Raw genomic sequence first — 21,792 nt, 5'->3', positions numbered from 1 at the left:
GGATTACGCCATGTCAGTTTTTTCCACATTAAATATTTCATAAATTAAAAATGAAAGGAAACAAGTGCATTAGCTTATGTTACATTTCACACAAGCATTTTCTGCTAGCTGCAATTCTCATGTGCAAAGAGTCTTTTTTTGCTTGCATTGGATGCTTTGTCGTAAAGAAATTAACTGCTAGAACAAAAACGACAACTCCCCGACCAGCTGGTACGCTCAATTATATAAATCATTTAGCTAACAAATTGCAAGCACACCGTGTAAGCCACTTGGAAAAGCAATTTGTTCCATGGGGAACACACACAAAAAAACAACAGGAAAAAGTTAAATCCCGAATGGAAGCAAAGTTTTGCCGTCTCGCGGGAACACCGACCAGCGTTCGGTCACTTGCTTCGTCAAAAATTCAGGTCAATTTCATGACTTTACAAAATGCCGCCTAGTTTGGTGTGGAAGTAAGGGCGAACACGACCACTGCGCAGTGAAACGTGAGCAACCGTTCAAAATCTTTGCTTACGCGAAACGAGCTCAAAAGGCAAAGGTGGCAGGCAGACAGGCAGGAAACACTCGTTGCATTAAATTGTCGACAAATGGCTAATGAAAAATAAGCTGCTCGGGTGTAGGAAAATGCCGAAAGTGCCCCGAGGTATGGAGCCAACTGCCGGTCTGTCCTGTCTTTGCCGGCGCGTTTCCCATCTGTTTCCGCTTTAATTCGCACACATCATCGTCAGACCCATTTCGCTTCTTTTGCCTGGTGGCATGGCGCGACGGGTCATTCTCATACACACATCGTGTGTAAACGGTATATCCATCCCGTGCAACGACCGACACGTTCACGTTTAACGGGGCAACGCTGCCAAACGTACCCGGTTCGGGAAGTGGTACTTGCTTTTCTTAGGCACACCCAACGGGGATGGGATGCGGGCCCAGGGCCCCGGCCCAGAACTCGACACAATCATTACAATATTTTACCAGGTTTTTCTCTTTCATAAAGACACACACACACACACAGTCATCCACATGTGTAGACACCGTTTCGTTTGCACTGATGAGCGAATTGCTCGAAGAAAACTCGGTCCTTTTGCCAACGAATGGCTGTTGGTGGGTGTTTTTGTATGGTGGCCCTCTACTAATCCCGGAGGTAAAGTTTTGCCAGCTTCCTTTTTGCTCAACGCTCGTTACAAGTCTCGCATATGGCGAAAGGAAATGGGAAACCATTAAAGGCAAACGCCGGTTTGGTTACGCTGCAACCGAGACAGAGAAGATTTGCTAACCGGGCGACTAGGGGCCTACCTACTAGTAAGGGTGGCCGCTAGCGGCAGCAAGATGACATTTTTATTCATCTTTGTACTTTTTTATTTTCCCCCTGTTTTCCATAACCACAACAAACGAGGCCTCAAGGCTATCGAAGCGGCGTAGGCTTGGAGCTGCTAGAGGTAGATGGAAAACGGACGGACGGCAGCAAGGGGGTACAAGCGATAAAAATGGCAAACTGAAGTATCATGAAATTTTCATCACCAACTCTTTCTTTGGCAGGAAGGTGGAGAAGAATAAGATGGTTATTTTCATTCAAAGTAGTCAAGTATTTGCAGACACGGTTGCAAATAAGATTGAAAGCAAGATAAAGCGAGTAAACTGTGAGATGTACATTATTTTAATTTTCGTACAATACTTTTAGTAAAAAAATATACAACGACCAATGATTTAAATGAGAAAAATAAAAAATCTGCTAGCTCAAATTATTTGTTTCGTTATTTATTTCAAATTTGATTTGAAAATTTGAGTTCAAAGCCACTTCAAAAATACACTGCTCTGGATTTAGGATCTTCAAACTACAGTCCTCGGGCCGCATTCGTCCCTTGAGAGCCTTTACTGTCTATTATTAGCCTTTTATTATTTTGACTATTTGGGCTATTTTAGTTAAATTTTTATTTGTTAAAACGTGTTTATTTTTCTTTTATAATACGCTCTATCAATTGTCTCATTTATGGAGCATGTCTAGTAACACAACCAGTGATAGGAAACGGTGGTACGAAACTTTTAATATAATGTATTTATTGGTGGTTATATAGTTTATTTTCCAGCAGCGAACTTCTAACTACTTGATATGAGTCGAAACAATGTCACAAAATAAAATTTTGGTCCATGAATTTTGGCTTACAGCCATAATTGGTACTGTTGTACACATTCTAGGTTTCATGAAATCATATAGACTTTGGACCTTTTTCCCAATGATTATTTCTACCGGAGTGAAATCAGTATCTTGATGGGATAGAATAGCAATTATTGATACATTTAACCTATATGACTTTCATATATTTTATACAATCGCACAATGTCCTAGCCCTGTGGTCTTCAATATTTTTAGGATCACGGATCACATGTGTTTACAAAAACATTTACCGCGGCCGATCCATAATAAGTGAACATATTTAGTAGACAAAGTTCATAGCTGTTTGATTAAAAATATTTTCCATATCATTCTAGGCATGCCTGTTCAACATTTAATCTTATTTTTTTGGGAAAAAAATGAGCGATGTGTATTTGAATAAGCTTTTCTTTTTATAAAATCAAACGTTTTGCGGATCAAACGCCTGTTTACGCCAAGGATCACAAATGGTCCATCGGACCGCATGTTGGAGACCACTGTCCTGAACACTACTCTCACCAAACGCGAATCTTTAACTGTACTCAAAAAAATGTATGTTAAAATCTGTTTACTCTGTTTATCATTACATCAATTCGATAGTTTTCTTCATGGATCAATATTTTGGCTTCACTCTTACATGGCGTCTTTTCAAACCCTCTAAAGTGCACATTCTCGACACACTTGCTCCCACTTGCTCCCCTGTGCAATCGCGCATACAGAATCATGTGTTACGGGATGGTAATATTGCAATTTCAATTATTGAAGCCATTTCCCCCGGTCGTCAAACGAAGCAAGGAGGAGGTGGCACTTTTTTTTCATTGCTGGTTCTGCTTCTCATTGCCTTCGTACCGAAACGGTCCCGCACCGAACACTTATCTGCAGGGCGAGAATTGTTTCCGTACGGTCCCAACACATCGCAGTGCCTCGCTGTGTGCAGCAAACGACACCTCTCGAATGGATGCAGATAATCTTTTAAACTCTTCTTTTCTTCCCACCGTACGCCATCGGCATCGCAAAGAGCATTCCTCTCCATTTACCTAACTAAGGCACTTGCTGGAACGGCTTTACCCGTCGCTTCCTCGTTCGTGCGCCGAGCCAAACCGAACCGAAGCCAGGAAAACGATGATCAATATACGGAAACGGTGGAGCAGTGGATTGAGGTTTGGAAAGTTTTCATCCCACCTTCTCTCGTGGCACAGTAAGCGCTCTTGCCCGGATCCTTGGGAAGAACACTTGAGCAGTACCTAACTGGCCACGTTTGCGAAAAATCGGAACGGCAAAGCAAACGGATGGGCCGAAGGATCTAATCGAGTTGCGCTAGTACGTGCAGGAAGAAACGTCCTTCCCTCAGACAAGTCATTTATGACACCTTTCCTGCGTCGTCTTTCAGCGAGGGCTTGATCGATATCGTTCACTTCACCTCCATGAGGACACGCGCCTGGAAACATACGAAGATGGCCCCCGGGATAAAAGTCAATATTCATCCATCACTCAACGCCCGCTCTTCCGGCGTGCTGCGGATGACGAGTTTTGGCGACTCAGAGCATCTTCCAGATAATGTGTGTGTGTGTGTGTGTGTGTGTATCGAAGGCTGATGGTGCCAGTACACAGAAACGTGTGCCGATAAAGAGTCATTTGCTCGAGTGTAGGATGGGCGTGTTTATTGGCACCACCGGCGGTTTCTGCCTCGCTCAAGACGCTGAGGTAACAATTTGAGAGGCTGGCAATGGGCGAAGCGCCAATGCTGCCGACACATAGCCGTCGATAAACCATCATAAGTTTTGCGAGAGTGAAAATTTTTCTCATTATCGTTACAAATATTACTTCACCGATGGCGCGATGGGCGGGGCAGCGGACGCTGTGTCATGCCGCAAACGGTTGTGCCAACCGAGCAAATGGGAAGACGATCCTGTACGGTCGGTTGAAGCAGCGGCTCGAGAGATTCCAGCATCGTCATCGGTTTTTAATTTCGATAAAAGTGAAGTGCATACTGCGGAAAACGAAGTTTCCAATTTTCCGACCAGTTTGCCCTGACCTCATCCTTATCCAGCGGAACGCCAGCCAGCTTCAAACTGCTTCACTGTCCAATGCTTGCGGTTTTTTTTCTTATGGGGGAACGTGGGGGGGAAGATCTCGTAGAAAGTTGCCAACTCTTGCGAGAAAGCATCACTGCAGAGGTTTGCGCCTGAAGAGCTGAACCTTTCCGGAAACCGAACACGCAAAGCCTGTAAAAGTGTGCCTGCGAGCGTGTGTTATTGGGGTGGATTTAAGGAGGTTTTGGTGGTGCTTGCTGGATGCGATGCGTTCTACCACAGGATGGATGCAGATGGTTGCGTCTGCTGCTAAAATGGAACGGAATTCCATTTAACAACGGGCTTCTACACAACCTAAACCATGCTTCGATCAATAATCTGAACGCTGAAGGGCTTGCATGCTATGGTGTGGAGGTTTCTTCCTGCCTTGAAGTCTTATATGTGCTGCTAACAAGGAGTGTTTGTAGTTCGTTCCTTAGCTTTCATCATCGGAATGCTGACAGAAAGAAATGAAGTGTACGTTTTTATGCAGATGTTTGGCCAAGGGCGCTGCTTACGGACCACGATCGAACGATGGCTGCATGTTCTGGAATGTCTGAGTTAAAGAGTTGAGCACAGTGCATACTTACCCGAATGCAAACGCTCTGTCTCTCTTTCTCTCACTGTGCATATTGCACGTTTGGCTACTGGTTTCGGTGTGTATTTTTTTCTTTAGATGAAAGCGTGTGAGTGAGCTTTTGTTAGGATTACTCTAGGTCCGTTGCATTGGAAATCACTTTCGGGCATTTTGATGCATGAAATAATCATGCAAAAAGGCAGATGTGTTAAAGGTTTTTATGGATGTATGTGTCTGTTTGGATATTACATTTATCTGTATAAATTCTGCAAGCAATTTCTGGATAATGCTAGTTAAAGTAATATAAATACAGAGTGTTAAACAGCTATCAATTTATGGTTTAAAGTAGTTTTGATTGATTCTAGTAACTTGAAACGTCTTAAATTTTCTACAAGAAACTAGAACTTAATTTTTTATATAATGTGATAATGTGTTTAAAATCAAATCGTGGTAAACACATTATCCAGAATTTGGTGTGTAAGGCTACTTCGACGCTTACCAAGGACAGCAAGATACTTTTCAGAACATTGGTGGACCTATTATCTATTAGTTTTATCTATTATTACCGACTTTTATTTAGGATCCAAAATCAACCTAATCATGTCTTTGGAATGGCATTAAAACAGATCATTAAGTGAAGAATTAAATGACAGAAAAATATGGTATCATATCAGCACGCTGTCAAAGTCAACGCGTCAAGCACGCTGGAACTAGAACAAAAAAGTCGACGAAACCTTCATCGATTCGAACGGCGAATATAATACCAAATAGTCTCCCGTTCGATTCTAGAGCTCCCGTCGGATTCGAGAGTCGTTGGATGTATATAATAGGCCTGTAAAAGTTCCTCTGAATCTAAGTATCCGTTCAGGTGCAAAAACAAACAAACCTTTCCCACAAAATTGGAGCGTGGACAATCTTGACATCAAAGTGTCAATCCTCATTTTAATTAAGACAAATCCAATGATCTTTGTTAAAGCTGACGACCATCTTATTCGGGGAATACATTATGCTGTGACCCTTTCAACGCCGGGCTCAGTTTAATTAAATTCTCCTAATTGATCGATAAACAGTTGGCAAAGCTGAAAACATCAGCAAACAAACCCCCGGTTCACCGCGGTTCAGACTCAGACCAAACCGCTCTCTAACCCTGCTCAAGGGTCGCTAGACCACTTATGAATATCCCCGTCGGGTAAACGCTCCTTCGCTGAAACAAAAATCCCACTCGATCAGCGCCCCGACCATTCGACGAAACAGATTGGTTTGTTTACCAGACTGCTGCTTAAGTGCAATCAACACTCCAACGCCGTCCGCTATCTGTGGTCCCACCGTTGTGCAAACCGATCTTGCAAAAAAAAACCCACAACTCGAGATGATGCATCATCTCGTTACGAACTCGTGCTGCAAATTGGTCGAAAAACAAGAACCTGATTGTTGGGAAAATTATCCCAAATCGAAAGACCTTTCATTCGAGCTCTCTTTCCCTCCCGGACAAATAGGGCCCCTTCTCGACGGGTTTCAGATTTTGAGATCAATTTTAAAATCTATCCCTTTTTTCCGGAGCCAACGCTCAACGGCAAGGAGCGAAGGACGAACCAAGCAAAAACGGTCAGTAAATCACTGCAACCAGAAACTGCAAATTGCACTTTGGCTCCATCGGTGTGCGGTGTACGGTGTGTGTGCGCGCGCGCTTGCAGCCCGGCCACGCTTCGTGACATCAGCAAACCGTGCCTGCCGGCACCGTCAGCGGGCATCTCGGTCTGTCTCGGTAGTTCGTTTTTCCAAATTGAACATTTCCATTAAGCCGGTAGTGGCCGCGGGGCACCGTTTTATCATCGAGCCCTTACCGTCTGGGAGCAGATTGCAGCATTGCCCGCCAGTATCGTACCCATACCCCGAACAGGATATGGCTGTTCATAACTCTCATATATGTGTATGTTTTCTACCCATTCCCATTTCGCTTGATGATTGTTACACACACAAACACACACAGTCTCTCTCTCACACTGTAGTTACCCAGTGACAGCCGCTAATCCTTTACGCTTTACCATTCCTTTTGCAGAGCTTCCCCGACATCAGCAATCGGACGGCGGCACTGCTCTCGATGCCGAAGGGGCGTTACCAGCATCTGAAGCGACTGCAGCCACTGCTAGCGAACCAGAGCGAGGACTGTCTGACGCTCAACATTTACGTCCCCGGAAGTGGTAAGCTACAGTCTTTGTCGCACTCTTCTCTTTCCACCGATTTTCCAGCAATTCCATTCCATAGCTTCACCTCATGTAAGTCGCCGATTCGATTGGCCGCGCCCTGTCGGGCTGGCTGTGAACGGAGGGTGATAAATTCCGCACTCATCGACCATAAATTGGATCACTATAAGGTACCCTTGGATTGGAAGGAAGTACTGCTGCAGCACACAAGCCTTTGCTAAGCCCAAAATACAACGCCGGGGTGTAACAGAGCAAGGTCGGAAGAGCCGGCGAGAACATTTCGAGGTTTCTTAGAGTTCCCCTAGCAACCGTAAGGTTATGGTTTGTAATATTCATCGCCGTTTGTTTGGTGAGATTGGTTGACCTCGGTTGAGCGTGTGGCGAGTTGGTAGAGCGGAATTGGATATTGTTTTTTTTTTGCATCCCGGCTGGAGAAATGAGGTCAGCAGCCCAGGAGCACACTGAACAAACAATTTTATCGCAGGCCAACAAACAAGTTGCCTTGACTTTGACGCACAAAGTAACGCTCGCGGCGGGATGGGGCAGGACTTTCTGTTGTAAAGTACAATCGGTACTTTTGTGGAAGTTTTTTCTATGTTGAATGCAGTTGAACAATGATTGTTTGTTAGCAGTTGACTTTGTTCTCAGGGTGAGACTTGGTGGAAGTGGTTGGTATTTGTTGGAATGGTGGACTGTTAGGCAGGAACTATACATTTTGAAAGTGGAGTTGTTCGAGCTGAGCTTCAAAAATATTTTCTTACATTTGAATATTTGCTAACAAAGCAAATCAAGGTTTGTTGGCTAACTCCTTAACCATTCAACTTAAGAATCTTATACAACAGCTTACACTTACAAGTTAGAGTACATCGTCGCATTTGTTTGGTGATTTTACTCGAATTTTTTACTCTATTAATTTGATTTTATTTTTCGTTGATACGTGTTTTCATACTTTGTACATACATCTGTATTTGCGCCGTAAAGCAATGATAAAATAAGGTTGATAAAAGCTTTGTAAATGTTTGTTTGATTAAGCTGATATCTCGCATTGTTGGAGTACGATCTTGGCAAACCATTTTGCCTAAAATTCGACCAAAACTAAAGTTTATTGTATTTTCGGTTATTCGTAAAGCACATTGTCGGCAATTGTGAAATTTTAACTCAGATATCAGTAAAGACGACTGTTGCTGATTGCTTTTGGCAATATTTTTATCCAAGCTCATGAAATATCTTTGATAGTGTAGATTGTTTCAAAATGTCCAATTTCGATCTAAAACCTGGTCAATTAAACAATCGGTTGTAAATTTAAATCGGTTCAAAACTAATACTCCTTATCTCTGCCGTAGGTTGTTTTCTCTCACACCTCAAGAATAATACGATTTTTTTTTATCTGAATGCCTCTGTTTGGTGGAATGATGTGTGAAACGAGAAAATAATAGCACCTTTCCTAGCATTAGGAACCTGCCCGGCCGAGGCGCACGATAAGAAAAGTGCCACCTTAACATGCCAAAGAAATGGAGCTATCAAAAGGTGGGAAATTATAAAGTACATAGGACCCCGAACCAGCATCTCTGGTAGAAACCGGCGCTACCGGCCCGGAACTGCGAATGCACAACCCCCATCAAAAAGGGGTAGCCCGGTGCCTCGACGTAGCGTCATAATTGTAGTTATAAAATTTAATCTATTGTCCCACTATTAAGCTCCCGTGCGGCACTGCCAGCCGGGATTGCCCGTGTCGGGTTGGGTTGGGCACACCCCGTCATCAACCTCAGATATATGGCCAACTGGAGAGTTTGGTTGGCAAAGGGCAGGCCGGGCGAAAATGGCGAAAAGGTGGTCATTATCAGATGAGCTACCGCTTTACCCATGTCGACTAAATAGTGGGGCGAAGCTTCGAACCTAATTTTACGATGCTTTAAACAGATTAGTCACCAGGGGCTTGCGAAAACGGGAGATTAGAGCCTGGTGTGTGGCCTGCTTGCTGAAGAGAGGACCGTTAACGAGCGTATCGCATCGGGTTTTCGACATGGGCGGATCGAATGATGGTGGTAAACCAAAATGTATCTTGTTTCTTGGTGAATGCACAGCATGAGAAGATACGATGAGTGTGACGTTGTTTTAAAGCATACATGTACATGAGCCTGAATCGCTCTTGTTGTTGGCATCCAGAGGTGATCGCTTAAAATGAGCACAAAAAGAGCTCATGTTTTCCCAAAAATTGTTGAAAGGGGTTGGATTTTTCATCCTAATCATTTATTTTCCCTAATCAACAGTATTTGAGATTGTAATTTTACGATTCCCGCTTTTATGCGCACTGCAATCGACCGAAAATCAAAGCGATAACTTTTACAAAGGCAATGAGATTCGATTTCGCTGTTTATGCATTTTCTCCTCATTGTGTGAACAGTTGCGCACGAACAGGCAAACACATCACAAAGCCCCACCGACGCGTATGGAGTGCTGGAGTGTGAGTTGATCGGTTTGGTTTCTTTAATCCCGTAATGGTGGTCCACAACATCAGTTTGAGTTTGTATGCGTGTGTGTGTGGGTGTGCATTATTTTTATCGTTTCATTTCATTACAAGTCGACCCACCCACGGTTCAGAGAGAGAAAGAGATAGAGAACAGCGACGCAATTCGATTTATGTACGCTTGATAATAAAATTCGCAAAATAAATCATCCATACGCCATCCATGTGCCAAGAAGCGTAGCAAGGAAAAACGCGCATGTAGAGATTTTTGAACCGTTTTGCGTACGTGAATACGTTTTAGGAGGAAGTGTGTGGGTGAGTGCTGTTTTGAATGTGTTATTTTCAATTTATCTCATCACTTCGGTGGCGCTTAACGCTTGACGTTTAGGGTGCGTGTAAATATGTATGTTCCACACACATGCACCCATATACACAACATGGTAAGGGTCCTTCACAGCTTTTGAGAAATTTTAAGATGCCTCCCGCCACCAGGAAGCTGTCAAAAGCGTAACGCAACACAAAAGGTGGCACGGAAATTGAAGCGCACAGGCAAACAAGCTCCCAAATGAGCCGCACCCATCGCAGTGAATTAACTTTCCCGTCCGTCAAATCATTCGCTTCCTCCCCCCCCCCCCTCTCCATTCATTGACAGAGCAGTGAAGTAGGGTTGGGTAGAAAGGGGGGAACGGGGCAAAAGTCGACAGCAATGAAATTACGTCTAACCGAATAAATATGGTAAAGGTAAATTCAATTTTACCACCTCGGGGTCACACGGACGGGGCTGGTGATGGGCATGCTTGTGTGGGTTTTTTTGTGCATAGATTTGGGTGAAAAATCTGTACCAACACCTTACGCCCTTGTAACGGTAGTAGTAGTGGTGAGTTTTGCCGTTCGTGGCACGGCGGAAACGGTAGGGAAACTTTTTTAGGGAGCTGCAATTGGCAGCCAAGGCGAACCGTGCCGTTTTCCGGCCAAGCAGCTTCAACAGTAATGCATATTTTATGGTTATTTCAACGCAAAATACATGACTCATACGGAGAGAGAGAGAGCGAGAGAGAGAGAGAGAGAGAGAGAGAGAGAGAGAGAGAGAGAGAGAGAGAGTGAATGAGGCCGGTGGCACGAGAAGCGGATGCTTCAAACGTCGATAAATGGGCAAAATTCAAAGCAAGCGGCAAAAACTCGTACGAGCTCGTAGCGCCCACAAACCGCAAACTTCTTCCCTGGCTGGCTCTCCCTGGCAGCCATGTGTTGAGGAGCGGTGTAGCTTTGGTGTAGTGGGAAATAGTGCAAACTTTCGTGGAATCAGCTTCTCGGTCGTTTAGCTTGGTTTGATTGGATCGTTCTGGTTTGCTTTTGACGCTGTAGAGAACGCTGGCGGCAGACGTTAGCTTGTGAGACGATCATGATGATGATGATGATGATGCCGGGATGATGGTGATGTTGTTTTCGATTAGGAGCATGTTCAATGCAAAACTTTTCTTGCCATGGTTTATCTAGGTTTTGGGGTAGAATTTTCGACCCACAGGAATGAGCGATGGATGCAAGTACACAATGCAAATTACAATGAAACTTTGACAACTGTTAAAAGCGGTTTCATTGGAACATTTTTGAATTGCAAGGCAAAAAAATCGTAGGTTTTAGTCCATTCAGCAATTAATTCTGCTAAAGCTGCTGTACGAAAGCATAAGTTGGCACAAATATTTTGAGTATTTTGTTTGGAAAACATGTTTTACACGAATTTCTTTACAACTCCGGCAAATATGAATCTACCATGAACGAATTGGTTTCTTGAATTTATCTGCCAAAACATAGTCCTGCATTAAAACGTTAAAACGTTTCACAAAAAAGTACTAAAAAGAAAAGGACAACATGAGCAAGGTACGAAGATATTTCTGAGAATTGTATCATCATCAACAACTGGTCGAACTGTTGAAAGTAACGTTTTATTATTGATTACACCCCAAATGCTTTAATCTCTTATACTTCAAGGTTATTATAGCATCGGTCGTTGTCTCCAGAACATCTCCAGTCTCACTACACTTTCCCGACACCAATTGTTTACACGATTCGCTGCAAAGCATTCGCTTTCCGAAAAGGTGAATAAACATGTTCAAGAATAACTAAAAGCGGATGACTGCCGTTCAGCCGCAAGCAGCATCTGTTGCCCTTGCAGCAGTGTCGTTAGGAACACCTCGAACACACACACACACCTCCTACTCTAGCAAAAGCGGTTCTGTCCTTTTCCTTTTTCCGGGCAGAACATTGACACAAATCTTTTTCTCATTAATTTGAATACAATTCGGTGCTTTGCGTTTTTATTTGTTTCGAATTTCGTATTTGCAATCGTTCTTCCGATGGTGAGGACGCTGCCCTGGACGACAATTTATCTACATTATGTGCAAAATTTCCTTCTGTTTTTTTTTGTGGCTCCCATGCCGTCCAGACGTTCACGGGCGTTCTTGTTTTCTCTCTCCCTCTCTCATCCTTGCTGGTCTCTGCGGTGTGCCGTACGTATGCCGGAAGAACGAACCGTATTTCTTGTCGTCAAGCGTAGGATGTTGTTCGAGTACGCTTCCGCTCGAACGGAAGCGTGCGTTCTGTGTGTGTGTGTCCAATGTCCTCCTCGTAGTGGCAGCGCAGTGGGATGCAAGTGGGATACTTGTAGCAAATGATAAATGATAATTGAATTTCAACTTTAACATTTTCGGTTTTCCATCATTCGAGATCGAGTTCGCTTTAACAGGGAAATCCTCACTGCTTCGACGCTGCTACGAAGACGGCAAAAGGGAAAGGGAAGGTGGTGGATTTGTTGTAACGAACCGAAAAAGAAAGCTATAAAGCACAGTCTGAACTTTCCAAGAAATCATTCGTTGGGAGGATGTTTTTTTTCGCGTAAGTGACTTTTAGAGAAAACGTTTGAAAGAAGCGACAAAAAAATCAACGATTATTTAATGTTTGCTATAAGATTCCTAAGAGCGGATGTATGTGTGAGTGTGTGTGTGTGTGTATGTGTGTGTGTCACGCGTTTGCAGCCATAATTGAGCTGATGCGTGTGCTCCGTCTGCGTCTGATTCGCCTTAGCCCGGCCACCAGAGTTGGTGGTTCATTTAAAAGGCGATTCCAACGAAAATGATGATCGTCGTAAACTGAACGGCTGTGGTTCTACGGAAAGATGAGATGCTTTTAGTTCGCATTGAGACGTGATCAGTGTGTAAGAGAGAGAGATGGAGAGCTTTTGAAGCACTGCGATTTAAACGGCACAAGTTGGCATTCTTTTTATAGCTCTCTCTTTCGCTCCATTTTCTAAAAGAAGTACTGTAGTCCAGGCTCGTAGATTCTTCTCTTCTAAACGGTGACGACGGCGGACATCCGTAGAACGTTTAGCACCGAAAGTGAAAGGAAGAGAGCGGATTAATTGAAATCTTAATTAAACGTGTAACAGCGGGCTGCGTCAATCTGTGCTTCCATTTATTTATTTTTAATTAAGTTTCTTCAGAAAGTCGCCGGGGTGACGCTCTCGATCGATCGATTTTTCGGACTTTCGCTAGACAAAGGGTAGAGCAACTGTCCGGGCCGCCACTGTCGCCATCCATGATGGAGAGCATCCAGTGCTTGCAATTAAAAGCAGATCCTTAGTTTCCGGGTCCGGGACGACCGGGCACACGTCTTAAATGGTTCTCTCTCCCTTTCTTGTTTTCGTATCGGATTTGTGGTTGTAATAATCCCCGTGCCACCATCGTTCGAAACGAGCTGGTGGCTGGTTTGGGCGGGCGAGGATGAGTTTTAGCCCCGTTTTTCCCCCTGCTGTTCGCTCTGCCAGTAAGCCAGCAAACCACAACATCCTATGTAAACGAGCATCCGCAACATCCGGACAAACAAACGCCGGGAAGCGTTCGCTTGTTCACTTTTATGTTCACTCATTATTTTTAGCTAAAATCCTAGCCCCGCAGCCCCATTCTCGATTGTGGGTGCGAGCGTGGGCGTACGGCGTATGATTTCATATTTGATATGGATTTCACGTTATGATTTGCTGCAAGCCGGAGGCAGTTTTTCTCCGAAAAAAGTGATGCGTTGTATGTCAGCCGGATTTAGAGGTGGTTCAAAGTTCAAAGTTCAAAGCAAGCTTTCACAGCTTTGGGTTGGGTAGCGTTTACTGATGTCACCGAAAAACAGAAAGCAATTGAATAGCAAGCTTCATTTAATGAAGATTAGCTTTTGCTTCAAGCCTGCCCTGGTACTGCTTTCTTCTATTGAATGCGTCTTTTTTGCGTATGAATGTGTTCTCGGTTTACCTTGATGTGGAGAAACAACAACATGAGGTTTTGATTCTACTAAGGCTCATCAAACGCTCGTTTGCAATGCACAGGTTTGTGTGTGGGTTTTAAATTAAATGGGTTTTCTTTTACGAATGATCGTTTGATTGTTGCTAGCTGACGGAAATAAATTTTGATAAGAGAATAATGTTTTGCAAATGTGCGCAGATGAAAGATAACTGCAGAAATCAAATGAGAGATTTTGAAAAAAAATATTTTGGAGACCTTTAAATGGAAACATATAAAGGTATTCGTTTATTCCATATGTCTCTTATTTAGATCCTCTTTTAATTTTGATTGGTGCTCGTTTTGCGAAGACATTAAGGACGTTTTATATGAAATATCAAACACGAAATTGCTCCGGGACTTTGCTTTTGCCGATCCCTTTGCTGACCTTTAGATGAGTTGCTCATATTATTACTTTGTGTTGGAAAACTCATTGCTTTTTGATCGTGAAGGTACGTCAAATATTTAAAAAGGTACCGATAAAGGTGGTCCATTGTTTGTTCTTAAAAAGAGTTCGTTCAATATGAGTTTGCGGGATGTCCCTAGCAATGCAAGAAGCAAATTGATTTTCCTGAGGGGTTCCAAAATATTTGAATTTTTATATTACTTTTTATAGAGCCTGTAAGCAAGCTTTTCAACCTCTATAAACGATCTTAAAATAGGTTTTACAAGTTTTAAGTTCAAAGTTGATTGCTTAACAAGCCACCCTCAATGATATTAATGAAGTTGAACCATCCAGCCAGATTTGTAGTTTCATAGGATAGTTCACATATTAATTTTGGAATCGAGATGAATAAATTACAACAGATTGATTTGTGCAGTACGTTTTAAGGACTTGGGTTTGAGGAGAACTATTGGTCATGTAAAATCTACCTCATTTAACCATTTCTCTATATTTGTCAATCTCCACTATCCATGCATCATGGCATCCAAATTGAGATTCATTATACCTCTTTTTGTCCTTCTCAACTCCTGAAATACGTTTACATTTTGAAGTCTTATTCCATATGATATCCAGTTTAATTTCACACAGAGACGTTAAATTGCATGCGAATAATGAAAGAATAACAGAGCCTTTAAAGAAGCTTTTATTCAATAAGCTTAATATTGAGCCATTTAATAATTCCAAAATGATTCAGATTCAAAAGGTGTTGAGAGGAAATTTCTTACAAATACTTAGCTATCACTCATTTCCGTGCAAACGTGCCAACAACTCAAATGGAATATTGTTTTTATTTACACACATGAATCCTTGGCCATGCCATGCCAACAGAATACCTATTTACACTATTATAACGAACTGAGAATAGTCTTCCTAACCGGATCTGTTTCAATTGCAACTGTTCTACGGCTTACGCTAACAGTAACACACTCGAACGGCGACCACTTTCCTGGAAACAATCTAAGCCATTCTCGGAGCGGTGTTGATGAATTTACCCTTCCTGTTTTGATGTTTCTCGCTTTATGCAAACGTACGGATGGTATACGCATCCACACGACACGACAACTACACATGGCACTAATAATTTTCTCCCCTCTCTTTTCTCCCTTCCATTGCTATCCCTTCTCTGGACCTAACAGGAAGCCGCGGACTGGAGGCACCGTACTCAATTTTCTTCTACATTCACGGCGAAGCGTACGACTGGGGTTCCGGCAATCCGTACGACGGCTCGGTACTGGCAAGCTACGGTCACGTCATAGTTGTTACAGTCAATTTTCGTTTAGGAATACTCGGTAAGTTATCGTCCGTGCCGGTCCTCCTTCCTGGCAAGCTGACACGGTAATGTAAAGCTATCGCATTTGCCCTCTATCGGTGATTGCCACTATCGGTTGCAGCGCTGGGTGGCCTAGTCTAAGAAACGTCTGCTAACCGCTATTCACAAAACTATTTAACCCTTCGTTTGATACGCACTTCGGGGAAGGCGTAGTGCAGCAAAAGCTCGCATGCAGCTTGACATTGGTGCACTCTCCTTACCGCTTTCGGACTTCGAAACGCTTGTATGGCACGCGTTCAGTGTGTGACCTAATGCGTTTAGTTTTAGGTATGATGTGCTTTTGCTTGCCCATTGCAACAAGTCATCATCAACGTCATCGTTCATTAATTTGGGTGAAGGCTTTCGAAGGAGCATTCCAGCGAAAAACTGAGCCCGAGCCCGAACTGGTCACTGCCGAGCTAACCGTAAATCTACGAAGCGTTGGCTAGCGGCTGGCTGTCTGTCCCAGTGCGCTCAAAGCTCTACTGCCACACTTTCAAACGAAGCGTTTGGCGAGTGGCAGTGGTGGCGCACTCTTCGAACGCGAGTGTGTGTCCAGTGGATTCGGGATAATGAAAATTTATATTATTCACTGCGCTCGAAGCGATCCAGTGTGAGCCGAGTTTTGATTCGTTCTTTCGCTGACTCAACGCGCACTGTCTAAAACGCGTACCACCGCGCCTCAACCATCACGCAAGCCATCTGTCAGGGTGGGTTAGTGGTTTTTGGGTTTTCAGGAGGAAAGGGAACGGATTTTCTGTTTTTGGTCACACATTTTTACTACCCCATGCATCACGCTCGCGATCCACTTGCACGAGCAGTATGTAGCGTAAAACAACATATTTTAACCTCCCACTATTGGTGTCGTTGCTAGCTGCACGCGTGTGATGGTATTTTTCTTTATTCTGCACAATTATATCATAAATCATTACTTATCAAAAGATTGAAATTGTAGCACCAGCAGCACTAGCAGAAAAACTTTATTCTCCTACCACGCGCGCGCGCCTGTTTGTATGCACTGTGCCGTCTCGGTCACATCGGTGGGGCAAGGTTTATGGTGTTCCCGTTTTATGGTGTTATTAAATTTTTCCTCCTAACGTATTTTTTTACGACACGAGTACATTCAAGGGGAGTGGTAGTAGCATTTTCGTTGCTGCACACTACATACAGCACAGGCTGATTATCGGCTGACTCTATCACTGGTTTTAGTGCTTATACGAAAACAATAATAAAACAAGCAGTAAAGCACTGCTGAGAGGATCAAACCCTTACATGCGACGCACGGTTCGGTTGGAGGGGAAAGTTTAACAGAACAAAAAGCTGGAAAATTCCTGTCACAGCACGAACTACTAGCCATTAAATTTTGCGTATGATTGAAGGTGACATTGAGAGCGCGTTTGTCGGAGGAGAGTGCTTTCATAAAGCGGTGCAATTCCACACCGATTATCTCCGAAATCCATCCAATCCCTTCGTCATTGGCTCAAGAGAACGATGTCAAATAATGTTGAACTGCTCACGATCATCCCTGCTCGCTGTGGATCGGATGGTTGCCCAAAAATACAACCTCAATCGGGATGGTTTATTTGTAGAGCAGGTACAGCGGAGCAATCAGAACAACAACCGAACTCAGCATGAATGGAATTGGTTGTGAACACACACACACACACACACGTGGCACGGTTTTGGTTCACGACCATGGGAAAATCGGTTCCACAGCTGCCAGCAATGCTTCGCAATGGCTGGGATTCATTTCGTTATGGAATAATATTTATTGCAAAAGTCGGGGGGAAAACGGTTTGCTACAAACGGACCAGCCAAACGCACACGTGCAATCGATGTCGTCGTTATCGGTCGTATCGGTCGTCTAGAACGGTGGTCGCCGAACTGCGTTTTTTTTGTGGTTGCTGCTTTAAACCAGCATGGGGAATTTTCGTGCTGGACATGCCCAAATGCAGCCCCAGCAACCACTCGAAAGTGCAATTTCTGTTTAGATTCTGCTTGGAAATTGTTTACGATGATAAACTATGCGCAACGCGTCGTTGGGTAATTTGGACGCTTTGGAGCGTGGAACGTGCGCGTGAGTTCGTTGCACTATGCTGGCTGACTGAGGGTATACCAATGACTCGCGATGAAACACTAGAAAATTTAGATGCTTTTTTGAATTTGCTGTTGTAAAATATTCTACAATAGTATGTATCAATGTAAAATTATAAATAAAAGGAGAGAGATTTATGTTTTCAATTAATCTTAATTTGAATTGAATTTGGATGGATTCCTAAGAAACTGTTCAAACAGTTATACTGAGTTCGTTATAAACGATACAAAATCATAAGAAAACATTCAACACTTTGATTACTATTGGGGTTTTACATTTCTAGCTAGTATTTAGTATGGAGTTTGGTGGCCACTTGGTGGCGGAAATCATGTCAACACTCCGTACTAAATCACACGCTAAACTAAGATTTTCAGCCTAGATTATTTCAGCCTGAAACATATGTAAACAAACGTTAAATTGTTATAGGCTCGATCAGATTGCCAAGAGATGTTTAAAACAGTATAAATAGATATTTTTAAATTAAATTTTATTAAAATATTAAAAATAATAAAACAATAAGATATTAAAATACGTCTTTGTTTGTACAAAAATGGTAAAATTCAATATGACAGAACTTAATTGCCAAATAAATACAACCTGTATCATGAATGTAGTCTCACAGACCGACTGAAATTTCAACCATATATAGCCTTATTAGCTTAAATTATAACAAAGTCCACTGTCATATTTTCTTGCCTGTAAAGATCCAGGAAAGCATGTCTAAAATGTATGATTACCAGGGGACTTAGGGATGTTTCTTTGAAAGGGGGGATATTTTTGTTTAAGTGATATCAAACGTATAATGTAACGACAGTCTACCAAGACAAAACAGCTTCTTTCTATCGTGTTTCATTCAACAACAATTGAAGCATTTAAAACTGGGAATAAAATTGATGATGATGATGAGCCGCAAGCTTAAAATCGAACAGCACAACATTGTATTATTATATGAAACTAATTATGAACAAAAATTGATTCCATGAAAACATCAAACACAATCATACTCATTCTTATAATCTGGTGCACTGCAATTCAACTCAGCTGAGATTGTTGCTCAACCTTTTCCCCTTCAAAAGGCTTCCCTATGTGCATTGCACGGCTTCGTGCAGGTCGCTGTAACGCTCTGCATCGCCAGTTTAGCAATCAGGGTAATTCAACGCCACCATGCGTTTGCACCATTTCTATTCATAGCCACAATTCTGAGTAACCGTGCCATCGATAGTCGGCAACAACCATTTCCATCGTTGCGGGAACCGAGCGACGCTATTCATAGTCGAAGATGTTGCGATGAAGGGAGAGCTGAAGTTGAGCGACTTACTGAAGCGAATGGAGGATTTTTACACAACATCTCACATTCCATTACAGTTAGTGGGGCTTTTTTTTCTTATAACGATGCTTGAGCTCCCCTCCCCTTATTGGGTCACCTTTTAAACCAACCAACATCCTTCAAATGGTTCCAATTTCTACAATCCCTCTACGAGATAACGTACGACCTGTCTATCTCCAGCTGTGTGCCGTCGCATTCGCTTGATATGAGTTTCTTCGGCCGAAGGAAAAGTGAGACACAAATATTTATAGCTCACAGGGCCATCCACACACAGACACACTCACACACTGTAATGCACAAAGCCTACCGCACCCGTTAGCTTTCCCAAATTTCGAATTCAACACGCGTGCCCCTGGGCAACTGGGCTGTAATGCTCTCACCTAAACACCTATTTTTCTTCCTAAACACTTTGGGCACCAAGACTCGGCAGCGGCTCTGGTTTGTGGTTGCACACGGTCTACCACGGTGGGTAAAGGTGAAACCCCACGAATTTGGAGCGTGATTCGTACGTGTAGCACTGTAAAGCGTAGCACCTCCTGCGGTGAAAATCTTCATCTCGTTGGGCGTTGCGCACTGTTGTGCGGATTATGTGCGGAACTGTGGGAAACGAGCTGCGGCAGCATGCGGGCTTTGGCACAATAAAAAGCTATCATACACGCACGAGCTATGCCACGATGGGAGATTGGGGAATAGGCGGAAGAGGAGACAGAAAGAAAAAGTCCTCTTCATCACACCTCACACCAAACAAGGTTGAAGGAGAAGGCTGCATTTGAATTGACGTGTAATTTAACCACAGGTGTTCCGACACCTTTCGACACGAATAGGAAGACGAACGATCGTCTAACGATTCCCTCTCCCGAGCCATTTGTGGGCGCCATATCATTGCACAGGGCGGACGCAGCAGGCACAAGCTCCCCTGGTCGTATCATGGGTGTATTGTAAAAATGGCACCACCTTCGGGGATCCCTGTACACTTTCTACACAAGCGGGTGTATTAAAGTTAATGGAGAGCATCGAATTTTGCATCGAATATTGTTCGTAAATTGGAATCGATTTTCAATGGTGATCCAGTTACGGTGGGCCCCCGTCCGACCAGCGGCACGGAAGAGATAAGGGAATAATCGTTTGAAATGTGTGAGCATTTGGGTACGATTGTTAGCAGAAAATTGTACGACAATGTTAGCAGATTTGTGTGTTGCCATGTGTGTTTGGATTGTATGGAAAAAATAGATAAAAAGCAGCGTTTCAGCTCATGCTACCCATCTTAAACTAATCGTTTTAAGTCAATTATGTTCACTGACTATTACAGAATTTGTTGTTTTTCTAAGTCCCACGCGTAACGATTAAGCTTGAAAAAGCTTTCCTTTTAATGCGCAAAAAAAGAAGAAAAGATTGTTGCGTCCTAAAATTTGTCACGCATACAAAACGAAATTTGTTGGGCAGTGGCTTGATTTTTACCTTTGCACCTTATCGAGTTTCAGTGCTTGCACATCAAACAGCTTTGCGGCTACCTTCGTCACTTTGATTGACGGCAAAATTTCGGCGAAAGTTTGACGTTTTTTTGCGATGCACGTGAAGAAAGCTTTTTCCAATAAATTTCACAGCTGACAGGACGTAAATTTATTCACAAACCAGTGTGCCCAACATCATTGGGAACGATTAGGAGTAAAAAAAGCTACAGAAAATAAATGACTTATCGCTTATTTGACTGGGTTTTTTGTTGTTGTTCTGCATTGATCCGCAGGACAATACTTCGAATCACTATTTAACGAAGTCGAATTTTCAATTTGAATTCAATTTGCAAATGTTTGTATGTTTTGTAGTAAACTATTGTAAATATATGACAATTCTTAGATTAATCAAACGAGGTACAATACGATACTTTATGATACCAGACAGCTCTTTTATATAAAGTGTGACAGTTGGCGGCTTAAATCAAGTCAATAAATGCAAAACTAGCCTCAGTATGTCGTTATAGAATATTTTAGAATATTTATAGAGCCTGAAAAAATATAAAAACAAACGCCAATTCGTCGCAGGCTTGACCAGATTACCTGATGAAGGCTTAAATTTGTTTGCTGGAGCAAACATATTTAGTCAAAAAAAGGCTATACATTGCTTGGATCGACATTTTAATATCAGCTTAAAAATACTATAACACATTCAACGCAGGAAAAAAAACGATACGATTTTAAAATACATCTTTGTTTGTGCACAAAAGCTGAATTTCAATATGGTGGAACGAATTTGTAAAATCGATACAATCTGGATAATGGAAAAATTGTTCGAGTGACAAGCTGATTTTTCAGCTTATTGGTTAGAAAAATAATTGTAGTGAATATTTGATCATGATACTTTTGAATTAAATCAATCTACGTCAGAAATTTGATCTTATTTGCAAATAATAAAAAAAAAACAACTTAATATTTACCTATTTTTATAGTATTCATGTAAACTGTCTGTGTCCATAACTGTACAATCAAATGTAAAATCAAAAAGCATGAAAATTGTTTGCAATCAATAACAAAAATGCGAAAAATTCTAGAACCAACCAATAATGCACATCAAAACCCCTCTCGCATGACTGTTTGCATGATGCGAAAAACGTACAAATTGGACGCCGTATGGTATGCTGGTTAGATTCCAGCAATTTATTTCTGCGCGCTCTGTGTACATTTTTAATAATGAACACAGACATGAAACAAACTGTTCACAGTGCAAAAAACAAACACAAAAATGCAATTCCCATGGAATAGAATTTTATTTGCAAAAGCGACAAACCAGGGTGGTTTAGCTTGCAAAATGAATCACAGACTGCATGCTGGGCAAAT

The 21,792-nt window shown here is 42.5% G+C and overlaps 1 protein-coding gene across 2 annotated transcripts in view; it reads left to right on the top strand.

The window, feature by feature from the left end:
* Positions 1 to 21,792, top strand: part of LOC1280747 (neuroligin-4, X-linked) — a 154,399-nt gene that overhangs the window by 90,624 nt on the left and 41,983 nt on the right. Inside the window, exons 5-6 of one of the 2 annotated variants that reach the window (XM_061657115.1) lie at positions 6,855 to 6,996; positions 15,367 to 15,519. In XM_061657115.1, coding sequence (XP_061513099.1) covers positions 6,855 to 6,996; positions 15,367 to 15,519 — 295 coding nt within the window. The remainder of the gene's footprint in view (positions 1 to 6,854; positions 6,997 to 15,366; positions 15,520 to 21,792) is intronic. The other variant, XM_061657116.1, reaches the window with a different exon arrangement.

Source organism: Anopheles gambiae, chromosome 3 (assembly GCF_943734735.2).
Source record: "Anopheles gambiae chromosome 3, idAnoGambNW_F1_1, whole genome shotgun sequence".
In the NCBI taxonomy this organism is placed as follows: Eukaryota; Metazoa; Arthropoda; class Insecta; order Diptera; family Culicidae; genus Anopheles; species Anopheles gambiae.
This window is presented reverse-complemented; position numbering and strand designations above follow the sequence as displayed.